Below are 20,317 nucleotides of genomic sequence, written 5' to 3' on the forward strand. Positions count from 1 at the left end.
GTTGGACACCAAGTCTACTAACAGTATTATTTGAAAACAAAGGCTATAAATGCAATTGTCTCACACACACACACACACACACACGCCTCCTCAATCTGTCCTTGCTGGGTCTCGTGGGTCTCCTCTCTCCTCCTCCTCATCATCATCCACCTGAGTAGGTACTTGCACATGTGTCACTGTGCACTCGATGGGACTTCTTCTGCACTTGATGATGATGATGATGATGACGCCATCGCCGACGGCCCTGCACCCGCTGCAGCGGTGGAACTTGTTGTAGCGGCAAACAGATATGTCATTTTAGTGTATTTTGCTGCGTCAACTTTTAGGCTTTTGAGACGTTTTCCCTGAGTTTTGCTGCGTCCACCTTACGCTTTTTATCCATACTTCGTTTGTTCGCTCCCTCAAATAGCAAAATGTGATTACCTGGGAAGGAAGGAGGGGGCGAGAGCTTTCATTGGAAAAGCTCAACGTCCTTCAAGAAATTCAACCAATGATGGCGATAAAAATTATTTTTTTAGGGAGCTCATGTCTCATTAAGGGGGGCTGAGACCCCCCTGGCTCCAACACTGTGACTCTTTATGCAAAGAGGCACAATAATGCCGCACACACCTGCTCGCCTCGCCTCGGCACGGCACGATTATGTTGCATCTCCACTACAAAAAATTACCTACTTAACGTGGGCGGAGTCATCACGTCACGGCTGAGTGAAACTGCGGCGACTAACCCACGTTTTTAGAACTGTTAAGTACTTTTAACCGATCTACAATTCGGCACTGTTCGGCTTGACTTCTGTCGTACAGCCTCCTACTCCACAGACTACAGCTGCAGCAGTCTGTGATGCAGCTCGCGATCGCCGGCGCTGTCCCTAAATACACCACTCCACTTCAAATATAAAAAATTACACTTTTATTAATTAATTTAATAAAATTATTCCTCTGCATTTGACCAATCCTAGAATTAGGAGCAGTGAGCTGCCACACTGAGTAGCTCCCAGGGAGCATTGGGGGTTGGGTACCCCTCAGCAAGGTACCCAACCCCCAATGCTGATCTATTTGGACTTTTTAATTATAGGTCCATAAGTTAACTATGTTTTATCAGTTTGATCCATATTCTCATCTTCAGTTTCTATCTCATGCATTTGTCCCCATCAGGTTACAGCTGAATAAATATCAAATCAAATGAAACATAATGGTAGGACTGCAGCATTTCAACATCCATTAATGAATTGAAAGTCTGTTAAATGATGAATGAGTAGATTACACTATATAAAATGTAATAGTGTTCATTTATTGACTCCTCTCTTCACTCCTGTTTTTGAAGATAAATGTCATGGTCATTGGCATGTGTTAATATTTCTGCTCAACTGGATTAAAATGGAGGCTGTGCTCTTTGTTTACCCGTTGCCATGGTGAATCGTAGTATCAGAGCTCCATTGATGATGGCTTTTTTCATGCTGATCATCTGTTCTGAAACCTAGGGACTGAAAATGTGTCCCCAGGTTTAGGCAGTACTTTTTTCAGTGCAATGACCTAATACATAACAAACAAATATTTCACATCCCAAAAATGTGTTGCTATTCAATTTTGGTATCTAAATAAGTGAGTAAATCTCATCAATGTCAGTGAGATTAAATATCCAGATTAATATCGACACTGTATCATCCTCCATCATCTCCTACCTGCCCAGTGGTCAGCCAATCAGACTGTGGAATCACTGAGAGAAATGAAAGAGTCAAGTGGTGTGACTGCATGGCCTATATATATATATATATATATATATATATATATATATACATATATACATATATATATATATATATACAAATATATATATACTGTATATACATATATATGTATAAGCAAATACAACCTTTTGTTATGATTCCAACCTGTTTAACATGATTCTTCTCCCAATGGGGGTGAAAAGCAATTACAGTGATGACTTTTGAATTACTTAAGTGTTGACCTGTATGTAATTTAAACTAAATCCCAACCCCTCATTTGAACTGCTGTTTATGTTGGACCATCATTTCAGTTTCACTTCACTAGTTCCCAAGGGACTATACTACACAGCTGCAAGTTCCAACTTAGTACGTTTCATCTAGAATAAACATACACGTACAAGAACATAATGGCAGAGTTTATAGGTTTCCAGTTCACAGGCATGCAAGTGTAAAACAGGATGCGGAAAAAATCCAATAGGATATAATCCAATAGGATATATAAAGGATATAATCTCACTGGAAAGGTTGTTTCCAGTGAGAGCCAGTATCTCTGTCCCAAAATCGATATATTGAGTCGAAGTCATCAGAAATTGCAGCAGTGTCTTTTTCAAACTCTTGTTTAAATATTGCTGTCCAAGTAATCATAGACGTCGTTATTGTTAAAGCCAGAGAACAGTACGGTTCAATGTGTGGGAGTAGCCTTTTTTTAGGGGTGGGTGGATCGATCCAAATATCGATACTATTGATACCAAAGGCCACATCAGTATCGGATCGTTAAAAGCAGTATAAGATGGCATGATGGCAGAGAGAGGAAGGAAGAGAGAGAGAGAGAGAGAGAGAGAGTACTTTGTGGACATATTTTATGCCAGAAAATTACATCCCAAAATAGGATATTTGTTAAAAAAAAATTAAATAATAATAATATTTTAGCAGACTGGTTAACTGTAAACCATGTTCATATATTAAAATAATGAATTGAGTCTGACAAAATGTACTACTTTGATTACTTTACTATCTGCATTCAGACAATACAATATTACTCTCTGAATAAAGTCACTTGTTACACTACTTTTGTGTTACATTAACAAAAAAGACTGCCTCAGTGTATGCATGTGGGGTGGATTCTTGTGAATTCATCCCCAATGATGACCCTGAAATTTTGATGAGTCAAAACTATCTGTATCATATCGGTATCAATGATACTGGCCGCTATCGGGTCGATACTTTACGGTATCGCACACCCCTATAGGATTAGGTTTATGGTCTGCAAAAACTATTGTTTTTTATTGATGGTGTCCGTGTAGTTTCACCCCTCCCTCTTCCGCCACTTCAGAAAGCTGCAGCCAATCAGCGGTGTCTGCTCATTGTGTACCAACACAACAGCGCGTGCCCCGCCGCTTTTAAACCGCCTGCAGCTGCGGGACGAGCAGAGCAGGATCAGGAGGACAGAGGGACATACAACTACAACATCCACATCCACATCCTTACCAGCATCTAGGAAGATCTATCAGAAACAGTCTCAAGCATGAATCCCATCACGCGAAGAGAGTCGGTTTGCAGGAGTCTGTTTGGCCCGGTAGACCACGACCAACTGCGCCGGGACCTGAAGCAGAAGCTGAGGGAGATGACTGAGCAGGACAGCCGCCGCTGGAACTTCAACTTCCACACTGACACGCCGCTGCCCGGCAGGTTTACGTGGGAGGAAATCCCCGCAGACTGCGCGGCTGCTTTGTACCAGGAGCCCGCACAGCCGCGGGACTCTATCCCCGCCTTGACTGAGGATGACGGTGGTGATAATGGCAGGCTGAGCGAGTGTGAGGAAGGCGCGGGGACAGATCAGGAGAACTGTCCCCGCATCTCCAACAAGTGTCCCGCAGAAGTGACGCCCGTCCGCAGGAAAAGGTCGCTCTCCAAAACCAGAAGCAACGCACGAATCACAGGTAAAGAACAAGTTAAGATGCAATATAAGTTATTAATATAATGTGTATTCCTACAAAACTGTGTTTATTATGCGAGAATAGTGTAACTTACAGTTTTTGTTTTGTTTTGTTTTTGGCAGATTTCTTTGCTAAGAGGAGAAGGACGACGGACAACAAAAGCATCCCCATGAAACCTCTTCACACAAGTTCCAGTGAAGCAGCTCTGTGCAAAACTATAAGATGAACATGCTACTAAAAACAACAACAATATTTATATTTATATATGCAGTATATTCATGGACTTATCTTTAAGATTTAATCTTCTGACTATGTATTTTCCTTATTATTTGTTGCTGACCTGAAATTCTACAATTTGGTGTTATTTATTTTAATTATGGACACTTTTTTATTTAATGTTTATTTTTCTCAGATGGATATGTTTAACTTATCAAGGTGTTTGTCTTTGTCATTTTCATCAGTATTTTTGTTTAGTCAGCAAGAACAGTGACACTGTTTTTTTTTCATCTCTTTGATGGTGAATTTGTTATGTACTGAGCTGCGTCTGTGTACAATATAAAAAAACCACTATTTTGTCCAGTAATACAGAACAGAACACTTGTAAATACCATCAAATATTATAATAAATAAACTGTTTAACAGTATTCTTGTCTCATGGGAATCATTAGCGTGCCAACATATGATTCACTTTCATTTTTTAACCTCCAAAAACTTTCCAATATCCAGAACACTAAACATTAATTGAATTCCACTCCATGCTAAATAAGTTCAGTTCAGTTTGGTTCGGTAGAGCAAGTTGTCTTTCAACATAAAAGGTAGTGGGTTTGATTCCCCCCAGTCTACATGCCAATGTGTACTTGGGCAAGAGACCTAGTCCCACATTGTGCTGACAGCATGTGAATGGGTATGAAAGATGTGATAGCGAATATGCTGCACTTAGATGAAAGTGTGAGTGAATGGGTGAATGGCAAGACTGCAGTGTGGAGCAGCTTTGAGTGGTTATCAATACTAGAAAAGTGCTATTTAAATACAGACCATTTGTGAGACGTCTCTTTGGACAGAAGCAGAAAAATGACACTGAACAGAATTATTTTTTTAATCCCAGGTGCTCACCCATCCACTTGCCTATTTCCTTTATTTCCTAGTTTTTACTACAGTTTCCAGGAAAAAAAAAAAGAAAGAAAGAAAGAAAGAAAAAGAAACCCGATCTGAGATTTATAAGTACCCATTAGTGAAAAGATTTCCATTATTTTCAATATGACTGCAGTCCTGTGAGGAAGTGCATCTTCAGTTTTATGCTGACTATGCGACAACCACACAGATGAGTACATTAATAAAGTGTAAGTGTCCCTCTGAAATCCACGCAAAGATCAATTTAATTTGCAAGTTTGGCAGTCCAACAAGAAGAAAAAACATTTTAATGTAATTGCATTTTCTAGGAAATATTATGAGACAAGATGTTTTATGAGGTGCTTCATCATCACAGGCCCTAGGACTATACTGTCAGACTTCAATTTATACCAGTCACTATAAGATATAACTGCCAAATTAGCCCATTAGTAGGCTCAAATCCCAATGCAGTGTATGCACTCCCTCAATATGGGGGTTTCAACTCTGAAAGATTTTAAGTGGCCATCTGGCCAAAGAGCACAACAATGGCCACAAAGCAGAGTGTGCCATCCATTTCATCTGCAAATCAGTCCTTTGGAGCTGCTCGACCCCCCTCTGGTCTTCCCTCAACTTTTCTCTTATTCCCATTGTCCCTTTTCATAGTCAAAGCAGCCATTATCACTGACATGTGCCTAGTTTAGTTTCACCCCCATGTTTGCTTGTCTGCCACCGATGCAATGGGACCTGTGTTCATATTTACATATGAGTGTAATAGAACGATTGCACACATTTTTACAAGTCTGCAGCGTCAAGGACACTTACGAAATGACAACAGATGATTCGACACTGTTTCAGTGATTATCTCTACGTTTCTTCAAGTGAAGAAATCAATAATCAATATCTAATGGGTCCCATGGGTTCCCATTTTAGCCAACCAACAACCTAATTAAACTCTCCTAAAGATGAAGCTGCTCAGTATATGATAACTGAATGAAGCTGCCATTCACTACGATCAGTGCAGGAATTATGTCAATTAATTTTACTGTTATAATGCTGCTCTAAAATATACTGAAAATAAAACCTGCATGCTCTGATGTATGATATGAGTTTCTTTTATCACATACATAGATTCCTATATGTATGTAAAGGTTTGATGGATTAAAGTGAAACCAATCAAATCACATTTATATCTTAGTGCATTTCAGCAAAGAGCATTTTAAGACACTGATTATATATTTGCTTTCTTACAATGTAACTATTCAACTTTATTTTTGAGGGTCGGGAATGACTGTAAGACTCGAAAAACTGACTTCCTCCTGCAGAGAACGAACACTTTTAAAGCCTCTGCACCTTCACTAAAGGAACGCTCCCCTCACCCAGCTCTTGGTCAGCACAAAGGCCAAACACCCGCAGCACACTTAAGGTGGTTGGGCCCATTGTTGTGGACACCAGAGCAGATGGTCATTTGGGCCTTTTCTTCTCTTGACCACTTGTGTGTAGGAATTCGTAGGAACCCCACAGGCTGGCTGACGGGGGAAAGGTCACCATCTGCTGCCCAAAGGTTACGTGTGTAAAGAACATGGTATAAACCATTCTTTCGGACATTTCCAAAAGTCAGTGACGACCACCCCCACCTCAACACAATGAAAGGGAGCATTTATTGACTGATGACCAAAGGGGGCGGTCCTATTTTTAATATAAACATTTTTTTCTGCATTGTTGCACTGTATAGTTTCTTTCCTATTAAAATTTATGATTGAGGGTGATAAAAACTTTGATTTTAATCGATGAGCATGTTAACATAATGGATAATTTCAAAGTGGCAATTGGTCACATGTCACAGCCACTCTTACTTAAGATGGACACGGACCTCTAAAAACCATTTGCCTGATGAAGGTCTACTACAGAACTGTTGCACCAATACATTTGTCAACAGTGTGCGACTTCTTTTGTTTGCTGTCCTGTCACCGCTATCCTAGGCACCTGTCTTTGAAAATAGATGTAAAAGTATCCTGTTTTTCAGTATGAAGATGGTACCAACTCTGACTAAAGGAGAAAAACACTTACATTTCACTGCATTCCATTTGGTTTGGTCAGATAGTCCCTTCAAAGCTCTGGACACGACACATAAAAACCTCATAATAATAACATTTTATTGCTACAGAAGAATATCTCTCTACAGTCACCAAAAAGTGAAGTAAAACTATCGTGAAAACAGCATTTGATTAAACTGAAACCTTTCAAGTGACGTGTAAGGCCTCTCTTCCCTACGATGAATGTAATATAATTAAAACTTGTAAAACGTACATTTTAAAATGAATAAGATGATGACCAAGGCGTCATGTATTGTGATTTAACATGACGCTGTGGTCGTAGCAGTGTCTTTGGAATTAACCTGAATGCCTTTCAAGTACAACATTTAAACAGAAAATCTAAGAGTGAGATCGTTTCTTTGCATGTTTCATGTTTGTTACATGATATATGTCACATACACATCATGCCACTATTTAGCAGAGCAGCAGCTGCTACATGTGATTGACGCATGTATGGAGAAAGAGGAAGATGTGGATGTGGTCTTCAGGTTTCAGCAGTTCTCATCCTGACTGGCAACAGTACTGAGGGTCGGGTTGTTGCAGGCCGCTGTGCTGGCTGTGTTGGAAGAGAGGGACGAAGGTGATGAAGACAGCTGGTCATAGCTTGGCAGGCTGTCCTGGCTCAGGAGGACATTACAGGTCCGGCTGAGCCGTGGCCTCTGCTTGCCTCCACCTTCGCCTCCTGCAACATCTCTCTGGTCCAGCAGGAAGGTAAGGGACTCTGCAATGTGGCTCAGTGTCCGCTCCATGTGCGTTATCTGTTGAAGGTGAGATCAATCCAAATGTACTCAAACATTGGATCATCACAATATGTACAACATTAATTATTTAACTATATTTGGTCAAATCAGCAGAGATCCAGCTACATCACAGAAAGTGATGTCATCATGAAATTTGACCAATCAGTGGAGACCTGCAACCCTGAAAACTTCAGTGCACTTCAGACTGCAAAATGTACAGTCATACAGTCAAAAGATGCAGAACTGAGGTCCCTGAGGACCAGGAAACAAATTTGTTCTCCAAAAATGTTCTCTTAATGTTCTAAAATAATGTTCCTTTCACTTTATTTGGGTTTTCTTGTACATTTTTACATATGCTATTTGGATTTGTTTTACCACAGACAGGCAATGAACCATATATGGTACCTTTATGGACCTATTATGAAAATAAAAATTTGAATTTTGTAATGAAAAAATGTAACAAAAGGGTAAAAGGATTTTTATTTTTAATTTACAAGTATTTCAATGAGTACCCTATAAATAGCCCAATATAATTACTTTACTAATGTACTTTTTAAATTAAAAAAGCAGTGATTCATTTTTCACCAAAATAATTGAATTTGTGAGTTGGGATAGGTTTTGATTTACTGCTTTTATTTTGATTTATTATTTTATTGTGTCGACAAGAAAAAACAATCCTAACGTTCCTGTTTTTGTGCTGCAGAAGTGGAACAAGCTATTACATTGTTTTATAATTGGATCAACAATTACAGAAGCTACAAGATCTAAAACCAATTATGATAGAATTTGTTTCATGATCCAAAAACTGTTCTCAGTTTCTTTATCTTGAGAAGTGAAACATGCCACTGTAATGTTAACATCCTCCTGAGAGGAGCATGTCCTATAAACACAAGACAAACGAGGCGGTGCTACTCCTTCACAAATGCAGTAACTGTACAAGACAAGGGAATACTACTTTAGTCTCCCACTGTATGAGTAATGGCACAAATCCCACCTTATCCTCCATCCTGTTGAGTCTGGAGCCAATGGAGTTGTTGCCTTTGTCTCTGGTTCTGTCTTCAGAGGGAAGCAATAGTCAGATAGGACAGCAGAATTTAAGACTGTGGTTAGTTGCACAGTTACCGTAACATATTCTTAATAGGACAGTGGAGTGATTCATTACCCGAGCCTGTCTGGAACAAAGTTATCTTCCCTAAAGACTGGTCCAGTCTGAGAGACAAACAATGGGAGGCTTAAGTCAGAAAGAATACACATTTATACTGTATTCACTGCTTTTTGGTCAACAACAAAACAAGTCACACACCATTTATCAATCTATTCACTCAGGAGAGCTAAATCAATGGAAGCACATGTTAGTTAAGGAGTTTGGTTACCTTCTCTGCAGCTCCTTGATTCGCACCATGAGGTTGAGGTGACCCTGAGAGTATTGCTCGATCACATCTCGCACATCATACGGCTTACGTGCTTGCTACGACAGAAAAGTAAGATGATGATTGATTTATTTTGATAGCTAAGGTGATACATTTTAAAACCAAACCACAGTGTGAATAGACTTTTTTGGGATAATAATCTTGTTGGTTGTGGTTTTGTCAGGAGGGCTGCAACGATTATTCACTTAATCAATTACTAATCTAATTGGCAACTTTTTTGATAATTCCTCCTTAAATGTGAATACTTTCTGGTTTCTTTGCTCCATAATAACAAAGAAATCATTAGAATCTAATCATTTTGGTTTGTGGCCAAAATAAGACAATTGAGAACATAAGTATCTGACGTGCAAGTGAAAGAGGACAAACTGTGTATGAAGCTTTATGAAGACTGCTGCAAAAAAGATGTTGGCTTTGCTTTGCTTCATAACGCTGCTGCTGCTGCTGCTGCTGAACAGCTCATTTGTGAACTCTGTACTTCAAACACTGTTACTACTATTACTACTACTACTACTACTACTACTGCTGCTACTGCTATATCATAACAAACCTGACCGAAGTTCAGCTCAGGCTGAATATTATGCTCACTTCTAATTCTCTGCAGCTCAGTGTGTCTTTTAGAAACAACTCAACACATTGTGTTGTTTTAATAAACTGTTTTCAGGTCAAGAAAACTACATACAAGGTTAATGGTTCAGTCCTTACAGTATACATTTATTTCAAGGGCTGTTTTTTATATTTACAGCAAAATAATGACAGACATTGGTTATAAAACAGTTTCATATTTACCTGGAAATTTCTCTTGGCCACAAGGTAGCGCATTCTCTGTATCACCCTGATGGCTTTGCGATGCGACTCTGTCAATCTGTGTGAAAGAGTTTCAAAGCAATGTGTTCATAAGACCTTGGAATTTCTCCTGAGGAAATGTAATGAAATTGAGATTGTGGTGGAAATTGATTTTTAAAAAACACAAGTGTCAGAAATCATATGGCTTTAGAACCCTGCTTTATTATTCCTTTATGAAAGAGGCACTGCTGTGAAGCAATAAAGTAAAGATGGAGAGGTTGACATGGCATTTATATTTAACGAATATCAATTTAGGGTAATTATTCAGTGCAGCGCAGCTTCACGGTTGCTATTCAGTTATTGTCAAAAGTCAGTCCCTGATGACTGGTCTGCCTTTGAATTTGACAAAGGAGAGTGGATCGATTTTAGGGGTCTGTGCATTTCTCTGAAAATCATTAACAGAAAGCTCAGAGAGACTGTGGGACATTTAGCTTCTGTTATATTGGATGAATGTTTGAGGATATATTAATCACCACGGATAAAGCAATGACTAAGTAGTACGTGTGGTATACATGGGTGTGTGTGTGTGTGTGTGTGTGTGTTGCAGTGGGCAGTGAGGTCTTTATCATATCTTGTTGGGTGAATTAGAGATGTCTCACAATAAACTTTTCACAAGCAATGCAAGTGGCTGTTTTTTAAAAGCACCTTTCAGAGCATTCATCATGAAATATCAATAATGTGCTCAGCGAGCTATTACAGAAATCCATTTTCCACCCAGAATGTGATGCATGTGTTTATGTGGTGGTGATAAAACCAGAAATAGACAGAGTGGCAAATAGAGGGACACAGGTTCATTCTTTAAACTCTTATGACAGTTGTTCAATTCCACTAAAAGTGATGTTTGGAAGGAGAAATGTACTTACTTCTAACACAGTATGAGAAAATGTTTAAAGCCAACCCTACCTTAAAGCTGTAATCATTTTAAAATAAGGTTAGTCAATTTCTGTCAGGGATTCCAATGATTTTGACAATAAAGCATTAGCTAAAAGACAATTACAGTAAAATACAGAGGGATAGTTTTCATGTTACCTTCCTTAGGCCACTGGACTGGCATCTTCATGATGGCAACAAGACTCATGAGGTCATTAAGTTCAGTGTAATTACTCTTATGTTAGTGATTTCCATAAACTACGTTCACAAAACTTGAAACTTATCTAAATGGCTGATTTCATTTACACGTAGTTGTCAGTGTTGCTGAACTGGAATTCAGATTTCCTATATGAATAGATCTTAAGAGGAATTCACTGGACATGAGGATTTGAACATGAGATACACACAGCTGTGTGTTTGGGCCATTTGCACGAGCAGCTACTCTGAAACATCACAGGAGAATAATTACCTTAATGATGCCATTTAGCTTCTTCAGTTTGAGGTGCATTTAGGTGCATTTAGGTGCATTTAGGTGCATTGTGTATGCTGGTTCACTGTCACATTGCCCTGAATACAAGAACTGAACAAAGCTCGTGTTAATGTGATCAGTAAAACCTTTGCTGTTGCTACTAAAGTGGCTCTTTGATAGTTTGAGTGACTTCTTTGATTAAACTACATGGTATGATGACTTTTCAGAAGCCTTGTCTTTGGCAGCACATTTTTCAGGCTCCTTAAATGTTGTATTCTCTTGGTATGGATAACAACTGCAGTGGTAACACATAATGGCTCGATTTAGCATAGGATTCATTGTGGTTTTGCTCTGTGAGAACAGCTGGTTGCATATTTTGGAGCAAGCAGAGCACAGAGTGATCTTTGCCAACAATGCTGCTGCATGCAGTTCCTACTCTGCATCATTAACCCACAGAAAGATAGTCCCATGGGGCGAAACTACTACTCCATTTGTTTCACTACTGTACCCATACATTACACTGCAGCTACTCAACAGTCATTCTCTTCATATTATTGTCATTCTCTCATTGTGCAAATGTCTCTACAAGTGTTTTCTTCACTGATAGATAATCATTAGGAGCATTCTGGGGTTTTGCACATAACAAAGGTGAATTAAAAATTCTTACATTCTCTAACACACTCCGTAAAGTCACATATGAGCAGAGATGGCAGAGGTGCAGTGAACTCACTGTGACACAGAGGTGACAGGGGTCAGCTCACTGTCTCGTTCTGACTCCAGTTCCAGGTCGTCTGCAAAGCTACAATTCCTCTGGAGGGGGTCAGGGGACTGGACATCCAAAAGGCCGGGGTTTCTTTTTACTGATGTTCACACACACACACACACACACACACACACACACACAAAGAGAGAGAGTCTGGTTTACATGACTGCAGAAGAAATTACACAGACAATGGGAACTTGCTTTTTGTCTTCCTCAGGAAGGCAAGCCCCCATAATGTGACTGTGTAAACAGATGTAGGTCCCCACAACATGAGTCATACATGGAACTCACACACACACACACATACAAACACAAATAAGCTTATTTATTATTAGCATGGGGACATACAAATCACAGGCACAATAAAAGTCTAAAATGCATTAAGAATGGCTTCTGAAAATCCCCACTGATTTGATGGCTTCCTCACTGTGGGAGCTCTGTGACCTTGAGTGACCAGTAATTGTGTCCGTCCATGGCTCAGATTTGGTTTATGACATATCACTTTCAGATAGGAAAACACATCTGAGTTCACAGCCACAGTTATCTGGCCAGTGATGAAGAAGGGTAATACTATCAAGTTCTTGAATCACACATGTCGATATAAAAGGCATGGATTTTTGAGCAAAGGATTATTGGCTTTATTTGCTATATGTTCTTTTCTTCTTCTGGGAAACCTGAGCATTTCATTTTGAGAAAAGAAAAAACTAACACACATTTGACTGGAAACAGCCAAGTCTTAGACATGCCATAGTCAGATTTGAGTGTCATTTTCAAATAATAAAAAAAAAAAGAATAAGATACTATTAGCATTCAAATTTTGACCTTTTCAATTCCGTCGTTACACACTAAACATACCTGCAAATGTTCATATATCTGCATTGATAATTGAAACTGCAGATACACTGTTTTGAAGGTAGAGCAGAACAACCTTAAATGGACAGATGTGAGATGCTGAATCTATTAAATCACTTTTGTAAAAACATATTCTTTTGTGTTTTCTGTTATATGATTCTCATTGTTTTTCATGTTTTATTGTATTATTCTTTAGAATTATTCCTTGACCTTTAATTCAGTCTCATTAAATTCAGTTTTATCTATGTGAATCACTTTGGAACTCTACTTTGAAAAGTGCTGTTTACACAGTTTATATTTACTGTATTATCAGTTTTATTACGTGTGCTGACAGGTTAACTGATTGAAGAACTTATCTATCAATTTCATGCTCCACCACACATATGGATCTAAGGAGGAATTGTTGTTTAGCAACAGCTTTAAACTCAAGTAACTATTATAAAAACATTCGTTCTATGACAAATACCATCTTGAACATTTCTACTCCAAGTACCAGCACTCCAGTCCTTGAAACTTTAAAGTTTGCTCTTCACCTGACCCAGTCAGCCTGCTCTCTCCCTCTGGGGAGGAAGACAAGAGCATGGAGGTTACCTGGAGGAGGAGAGCTGAACTGAAGGGAAGATAGAGACGTCCAAGACTGCTGGTGATCTGAAGCACACATGAAGAGAAACACAGCAACGATGATGACATCAATAGTGTGCATAATAACAACTGTAAGTTTATTTAGTGAATTAGTGACTGTCAAGGCCAAAAGTGAGTCTACAGGTACATTTATAGTTGAGAGTAAGACAGGAGATGGAGAGTTTGCTATGAGGACATGTGCAGGACATGGACACTAACAGCAGCTCACCACATCCTCCCAGAGAGTGGGATCCTGCTGGACCAGACAGCAAAGAGACACAAGCAAAGATATATGGGCACTTTAGATACAGACAAAAGTGAGGGGCTAAGATAAAAGAGTTCATCAAGAGTTCATCAAGTTAATTTAATTGCTGGTGTCTGATAATCTTTGCTTTTATGTAGATCTTAAGATACTTAATGTTTAAACCTAATCTTAATCTAAATCACCAAATCTGCAGTAACAGGACCCTTCATGTAACTGACTTGATCTACAGTTTCTGTGCAGTCTAATGATCTATTGGTAAGCTCTGAGTCAAAATATCATTAATGTGAAACCTAGATTCTTACATTTATGTGACTGAATTTCAAAGGCTCGGGTTATATTTTTATTAAAATAATTTCAGAACTTAATGTTAGTTGACACTGCAATGTGGGAATCTAGTTCAATGATTCATAGTTGAAAGCAGTGTGATGGGGATGTTAGATGTGCACAGCTACAACATGGAGAATCTATTTAGCTTCAAATAAGAAGACACATTTACAAATCTTAAAATAAGCTCATTCGTCAGCTCTCATTCAGGAAGCAAACACTGTCACTCAACAGAGAGTTTTCCATAAAATACATTTTATTGAAGTTTGAATAATATTTCTCAGATTTTATTATAGAAAAGTGTGTTAGCATTTGAATGTGCAGTAACTGTGGTCAATGAATGAATTTTGAACGAAAGCAATGAAAAGTGATTCACATAGAATTCTGTTTTGCTGTGAATAGCTTTGACAGTTAGCTTTAGAAAAACAATGTAACCCCTCAGCCAAATGTTTACTGATGTTATACAAAAAATGAAAAGTAGGCTGATTTCCCCATGGACCGCATAGACCAATGTGAAACCTAGAATCCTATAGGCTTCACTTTTCAAAGTCCAGTTTTATGTCTATGGAACATGTTGAACCAACGGAAAAAACTCATGTTTTCACCTCAAAAACCTCAATTTTCATTGAACGTGATCAGACATGCACGTGTGTGGGCAAATGACAGTACATGTGGCTGCTGATGATGAGCAAGTGCAAAGCAAAACCACTGCACGGCATTCATGGAGCTCGTCAGCTTTTCAGGTTATACACGTGTGGATTAGTAGTACATGGCTGTAAACTCCAACGAAGGGTATATGCTCAAATTAGGTGGTTATGTTGTTTGTGCACAATGAAAGCATTCATATTTGTCTCATTTTGCAACAGTCTGTGTTCAAGTACATCATGTCATTCATCTGCTTTGAACAGAGTATCCATTAATGCCCTCTGTGCGGCATAATAGTGATAGTGTTTTTATTTTATTCACATGAATCTTTTCAAAAAGCTTTACAAATGAATGTGAAGCCCTGAATAAGGGACACAAAATGGCGAGTGGGAAATATGAAAAATTATACACAGATATACACGACAAATGTCAGTTAAGCTTTTCTCCAAACAGTTTAAATAGTTCTGATGTCATGGATCATTTGTCCAACTGACAGTCAACATTTCCTACACAAAAGCATAAAATCATGTGGTTTATCTGTTGGTCCCTATTCCAACATGTTTCATGGTCACAAACCATAGACATTAAAATGGACTTTGAAAAGTGAAGCCTAATGGATGCTAGGTTTCACATTGGTCTATGCGGTCTATGGGGAAATCAGCCTACTTTTATCTTCCATTTTATCTTTTTCAATAGCTAACAAGCACATAGTCAAAACCCTTCACAGCCAAACATAATTCTATGTGAAGCAAACTGTGAATCACTTTTCATTGCTTTCACTCAAAATTCATTAATTGTAACCACAGTTACTGCACATTCAAATGCTAACACATTTTTCTATAATAAAATACAAGTTTATCTGGGAAATATCAGTCAAACTTCAATAAAATGTCTTTTATGTAAAACTCTTTGTTGTCAGTATATTGTAGTTCAGTGTGCTCAGAGTGACAGTGTTTACTCCCTGAATGAGAGCTGTTGCCAGTGTTGGATGAATGAGCTTATTCTAAGATATGTAAATGTGTTTTGTTGGTGAAAAGGAGTTTTGGAAGTGAGATGAACTGTAGCTGAAAAAGTAGCGTCAGTACTGGCCAAAGCCTGGTAGCAAATGAAAAAACTGTGAAGTTCTCAATTGCTAGTTTGCAGGTCTTCTTCAATAGTACACATTCATATTCTACCCATTCATCCTCCACACGAGGGCATATCCCAGCTGACATAGGGCAAAAGGTGGGGTACACCCTGGACAGGTCGCCAGTCCATCACAGGGACACAGAGACAGACAAGCATCCATTCTCACATTCACCTCTATGGTTAATTTAGAGTGTCCAATTAGTCTAATTTGCCTCTGGAGAACCTGGAGAAAACCCATGTATATAGTACGTGATTTGTACATTTTGTTTCCATTCAGAGAAAAATAGATAACGCATGACACACATGTGTGGACACCAGTGTGACTGAGAGCTGCCTTCATGAATTTTCATGAGTTTCAAAAACTAACGTTAAATCTTGAGCCTTTAAAAGTTCATTTTACAACACATTACATTATTTAAGATTCAAATATCCTCTTTACATCATTCTCAGCTCTTTATTATTGAGCCAACAACACACAACATGTTGTGTGTTGACTTTTGTGGATTCAGCAGAGCACTACTGGAGTTTACACACACAAATGCAAACTCATGTTTTATTGCTGCAGTGTGCTCATCCATCTTTAATGTTTAGACTTCATGTTGTCGCCCCTCCTGTGGCTCCAATCCTACAACTGAAGTTAATATTAAACATCTTTTTTCTTTTTATTGTATCATTGCTGAATGTGTGGTTTGCTGCCTGTGCTGCAGTAGTCATTTCTCTCTCTCTGCTTATGTGCATCACCAGTGACACAGTGAGAGTTCGTGCTAAAACGGTGTCATAGTGAGCCCAAATGATGACAAGGAACCCAATAGTGAGTATACAGAAAAAGTGAGTGCTCAATATATTTGTATCAGCAGAAAACCAGATTCCTTCTTGTCCACCAGCCCAGAAGGAGCTCCTTACAAGCAAAGTGAGTCCAAATCACGGCGCTGTTGCCAAACTAATTAAAGGAACTGAGATACACACTGTCCTCACTACTCCTTTTTAGCGTAACACAAGTCACGGTTTGTGTTATATTTTACATGAAGAGACCCTTTGGATTTTTGGGCCCTGCAGTGGAGAAGTCTGCTGTTATACAAGTATATGCTTTGCAATAAAAAAAAGTTTTATGTAAAACATACTGTAAAGTTTTGCAGTACCTGTTCCCACAGTGCTGTAAACATCTGAACTGAGCTCCTTCCCACTGTCAAACACAGAGTCAAAGGTGATGCTGGGAACTGTGGGAGAAGTCAGACCGTTGTCCTTGTCAGAGCTCTTCATCTTCCTCCTTATCTTCACCTGCCCAAGAAATGCAAACATCTCAGCTCACAGGAAATATCTGTTTCTGTGGAGGAACATACTGAGGCTGTTTGTTTGACATCTGAACAACTATGTTCACCTTGTGTTGAAAACAAAATGTTAAATAATCTTGTAAATAATGGTCAATAGTATTTTTTTTTCCCCATTTTTTTCAACATATTATTTACACCAACACTGGCAGCATATACAGTACTGTGCTGATATGTGAGTGGACTGTAAAACATTGACCTTTTGACTTATTTCAATGAGGGTAGAATAAAAAAGGGAATCAGCTCAGTTATCACAAACCGATTTTTTAGTCTTGGGGGTGGACAAAGTAGATGCAGGGATGTTGGATCTTTTCCTCAAAAACATCTTGAATGTAGCCGACTCATAGTTCTCAATTGCACAACATCGCCATGATGTCTGAGGGGGCAGAAGAATAGAAAATGTCTTAGTTGGAAAGGACAAATTTCATGCCAACACATCTGCCATGCAAGACAGAAGACACAGGTTACATACTGTAAAATGATGGATCTCAATAACTGTTCTGTACCCATGCTGTATTCTATATTTTTTGTATTTTTTTTTGGTTGAATACCTGAATGAGACAGGCAGCTGCAGGGATCTGTCTATTGAAGTGTTTCTGTCTTTGCTTCTGCTGCACTTTCAAGGCGAAGCCTGAGCCCAGGATTCCCTAAGTGAAGCAGCACAGCACATTTTCTGCTCATTAATTCAGATTTAACGATGCTCAGGTGGCAGCATGATCGGAAAGACAAAAATACACACACAGTTAACCAAAACGAACTGAGGAATAATGTGCTCCTTCATGTTGAAACATTTGCCTAGTCACAGAAGTTTAATGAGATGTTAATTACTTTACAAAACATATACAGTGTTCAACAACATTGAAATGTAAAGTGGTGTCTTGCTTTTCTGAATCATCACTAATTGACAATTGTCTAAGCTTCATGTTAAATACACTCTGTTATGAATACAGAACAAAAGTACATTGCTTCACATTTTAAACTGTTAATCATTTACTGTTATTACTGTTAATCTTGTCCATATCTCAAGTTATAAGGATATAATATATATATTTTTTTATTTCTGTGATCACTGGCATTTGGATTGGAATCATAAGCATGTCTTTAATACATATGGTGTAATAGACCTTTTTCTCAGCAGATATTTGTCGGTCAATGTAGGCTGTCTAATTTGCCTAATCCCCAAATCTGCCTGTTTTTGGACTGTGGGAGGAAACCCACACACACACACACACAGGGAGAACATGCAAACCCCATGCAGAAAGGCCCTGTTCCGACCGGGTGGGGAACCCAGGTCTCTTCCTGTTGCTGAAATTTTAAAATTAACCAAATAGGTTTAACGTTTATAATAAATAAATAAATAAATAAATAAAACAGACGGTGGTGTATGTGTCTGTGCATGAACACTGTGTAATACCAGGTTTAAGTACAGTATCCTATTCATGTTTTTTTATGCTTTGTGCTATTTTTATTTAATTTTAATCTTGATTCTTTTTTTTTTATTTTTTAAATTTTTTAAATTTTAACTTGTGTGCTCTTTTTTTCTGGTACTTACTGAGTCTGATATGGAGCAACTGTAACAAAACAATTTCCTTCGGGATAATAAAAGTATTCTGATTCTGATGTAATTTGTCAAATCTGGCAACCTACATGAACCATGCTCACGCAATGTTGGGAACAGCTATTACTATGCTGAAAACTTTAGAAAAGGATTGATTATTTATTATTATGAACACAACACACAACACTGTGAGCAGATGTAAGAGCCTCAGCCTGAAGTCGACCATGTTGCAGTTCAGTGATGTTTCTTTCTACTTACTGCGGGCAGAGCAAAGAAAGAAATGGCAAAGACTGAGAAACAGGACGCAATGGTCTTTCCAATCCATGTTTGTGGCACTTTGTCTCCATAGCCAATGGTAGTCACTGTCACCTTTAAAAAAAAAGTGAATTGATAAAATAAGCTTTATTCTGGCAGTTTATGTTAAAACAAGCGGCTGCTGGGTTTGGTTGTTACAAGAATTGTCTACAAAATATTTGTCATTGGGACAAATGATCAACAGTAAAGTCGATCCTTAGACCTTTCAAGTATTTATTGATCAGTAAACCTGTAAACCTTGTTTGTAGATCCTCCATGCTGTGTGAGGCACATGAGGACAGTTGTACTTGGAGCTAAATTTCAGCACAATACACATAAATATGGGGCAACATGACATCCAGCCTCCTAAAAATGAAGACAGTGTGAATGTCAAAGCCAAAGTCCATGGTAATCTCAATCTTTCAGCAGTTTTTGAGACGTTTCCTTCTCATCCAAGACTGAATGTTGTGACGCCACTGCAGGAAAAATCTGGTCACCAAAGACTTGAAGGTACCGTTCAGGAGGACAATGTAAGAAATTTCATGGCAGTCGTTCAAATTTCATAATCCATCAAAAGGGTGATCTGATCCCTCAGGCCATGGGTAGTAATATGCATATTATTACTGATGAGTGTTCTTGACATGTAAATTATTTGAAGAAAAGAGATTTAGGCCTTGTAATGCAATAATGCAACCTCAACTCTGACCCATTTACATCTCCATACAATTATACTGTAGACAGTAAGAATATGTGGTTTTTCCTACTTTGCAATGCTGGAAACTTAAATTGATTTCAGGAAAGTTGCATTGACTCTGCTGTGTATGTGTGTTTGCATGTGTCTTTTAATATCATATCCCCTGAAGTTTGCGAGAAGCAGAGTGGGTGGTGACTTACTGTCTGAAAATAAATTTCCATCGTTTTTTCCCTACACTTGTTGTATTTGGTGATTGTATTTGCAGCCCACTTGATGCGCACAAGGGTTTTGACACAACTCCTACGATAACAACAACACAGAGAAACTACAGTCTATAGTTGACCTTTTACTTGCCAAATACGGTTTACAACAAATCAATGTTTTAGGCAAAACCATCCTTTTGGCAAGATGGCAATGCTACAAAAACAATATTTCAAAGATTACAAAGAAATATCTTTTTATAAATACTGGTTCATGACATGAAAAGTCAAGTCTTTTGTTTTAGTGCAGAAGGTAACTTATTTGATTAACATGTCCTTCTGTTATGGAATATGGAAATGTAGTTAATAGGAATGCAGCTGCCTCAACGCTTAAATCTGTTGCAGGCTATGCTATCCTCATAAATGTGGA

General features: G+C 38.4%; 2 protein-coding genes across 3 annotated transcripts in view; one reads left to right on the top strand and one right to left on the bottom strand.

Annotated features, from left to right (window-relative positions):
- Window positions 1–3,191: 3,191 nt before the first annotated feature.
- On the top strand, window positions 3,192–4,304 carry cdkn1ca (cyclin dependent kinase inhibitor 1Ca). The gene is made up of 2 exons (XM_058629918.1): window positions 3,192–3,663; window positions 3,783–4,304. The coding sequence occupies exons 1-2, from the start codon at window positions 3,249–3,251 to the stop codon at window positions 3,884–3,886; spliced, it is 519 nt and encodes a 172-aa protein (XP_058485901.1). The 5' UTR covers window positions 3,192–3,248; the 3' UTR covers window positions 3,887–4,304.
- Window positions 4,305–6,902: 2,598 nt separating this feature from the next.
- Window positions 6,903–20,317, bottom strand: part of kcnq1.1 (potassium voltage-gated channel, KQT-like subfamily, member 1.1) — a 32,871-nt gene continuing 19,456 nt past the window's right edge. Inside the window, exons 7-17 of one of the 2 annotated variants that reach the window (XM_058628513.1) lie at window positions 18,958–19,068; window positions 17,693–17,788; window positions 17,401–17,517; window positions 16,953–17,091; window positions 13,422–13,478; window positions 11,946–12,075; window positions 9,820–9,895; window positions 8,977–9,071; window positions 8,766–8,812; window positions 8,598–8,659; window positions 6,903–7,621 (exon numbers count right to left, since the gene is read on the bottom strand). In XM_058628513.1, the coding sequence (XP_058484496.1) occupies window positions 7,355–7,621; window positions 8,598–8,659; window positions 8,766–8,812; window positions 8,977–9,071; window positions 9,820–9,895; window positions 11,946–12,075; window positions 13,422–13,478; window positions 16,953–17,091; window positions 17,401–17,517; window positions 17,693–17,788; window positions 18,958–19,068 (1,197 nt within the window). In that variant the 3' untranslated portion in view covers window positions 6,903–7,354. The remainder of the gene's footprint in view (window positions 7,622–8,597; window positions 8,660–8,765; window positions 8,813–8,976; window positions 9,072–9,819; window positions 9,896–11,945; window positions 12,076–13,421; window positions 13,479–16,952; window positions 17,092–17,400; window positions 17,518–17,692; window positions 17,789–18,957; window positions 19,069–20,317) is intronic. The other variant, XM_058628515.1, reaches the window with a different exon arrangement.

This window comes from Solea solea, chromosome 5 (assembly GCF_958295425.1).
Source record: "Solea solea chromosome 5, fSolSol10.1, whole genome shotgun sequence".
Classification (NCBI taxonomy): domain Eukaryota; kingdom Metazoa; phylum Chordata; class Actinopteri; order Pleuronectiformes; family Soleidae; genus Solea; species Solea solea.

What these genes read in the sequence shown, in the direction of transcription:
- cdkn1ca (XM_058629918.1), top strand. Translation starts at nt 3,249, where the DNA reads ATGAATCCCATCACGCGAAGAGAGTCGGTTTGCAGGAGTCTGTTTGGC. An exon ending in AAGCAACGCACGAATCACAG is followed by an intron (nt 3,664 to 3,782) that starts GTAAAGAACAAG and finishes TGTTTTTGGCAG; the next exon opens with ATTTCTTTGCTAAGAGGAGA.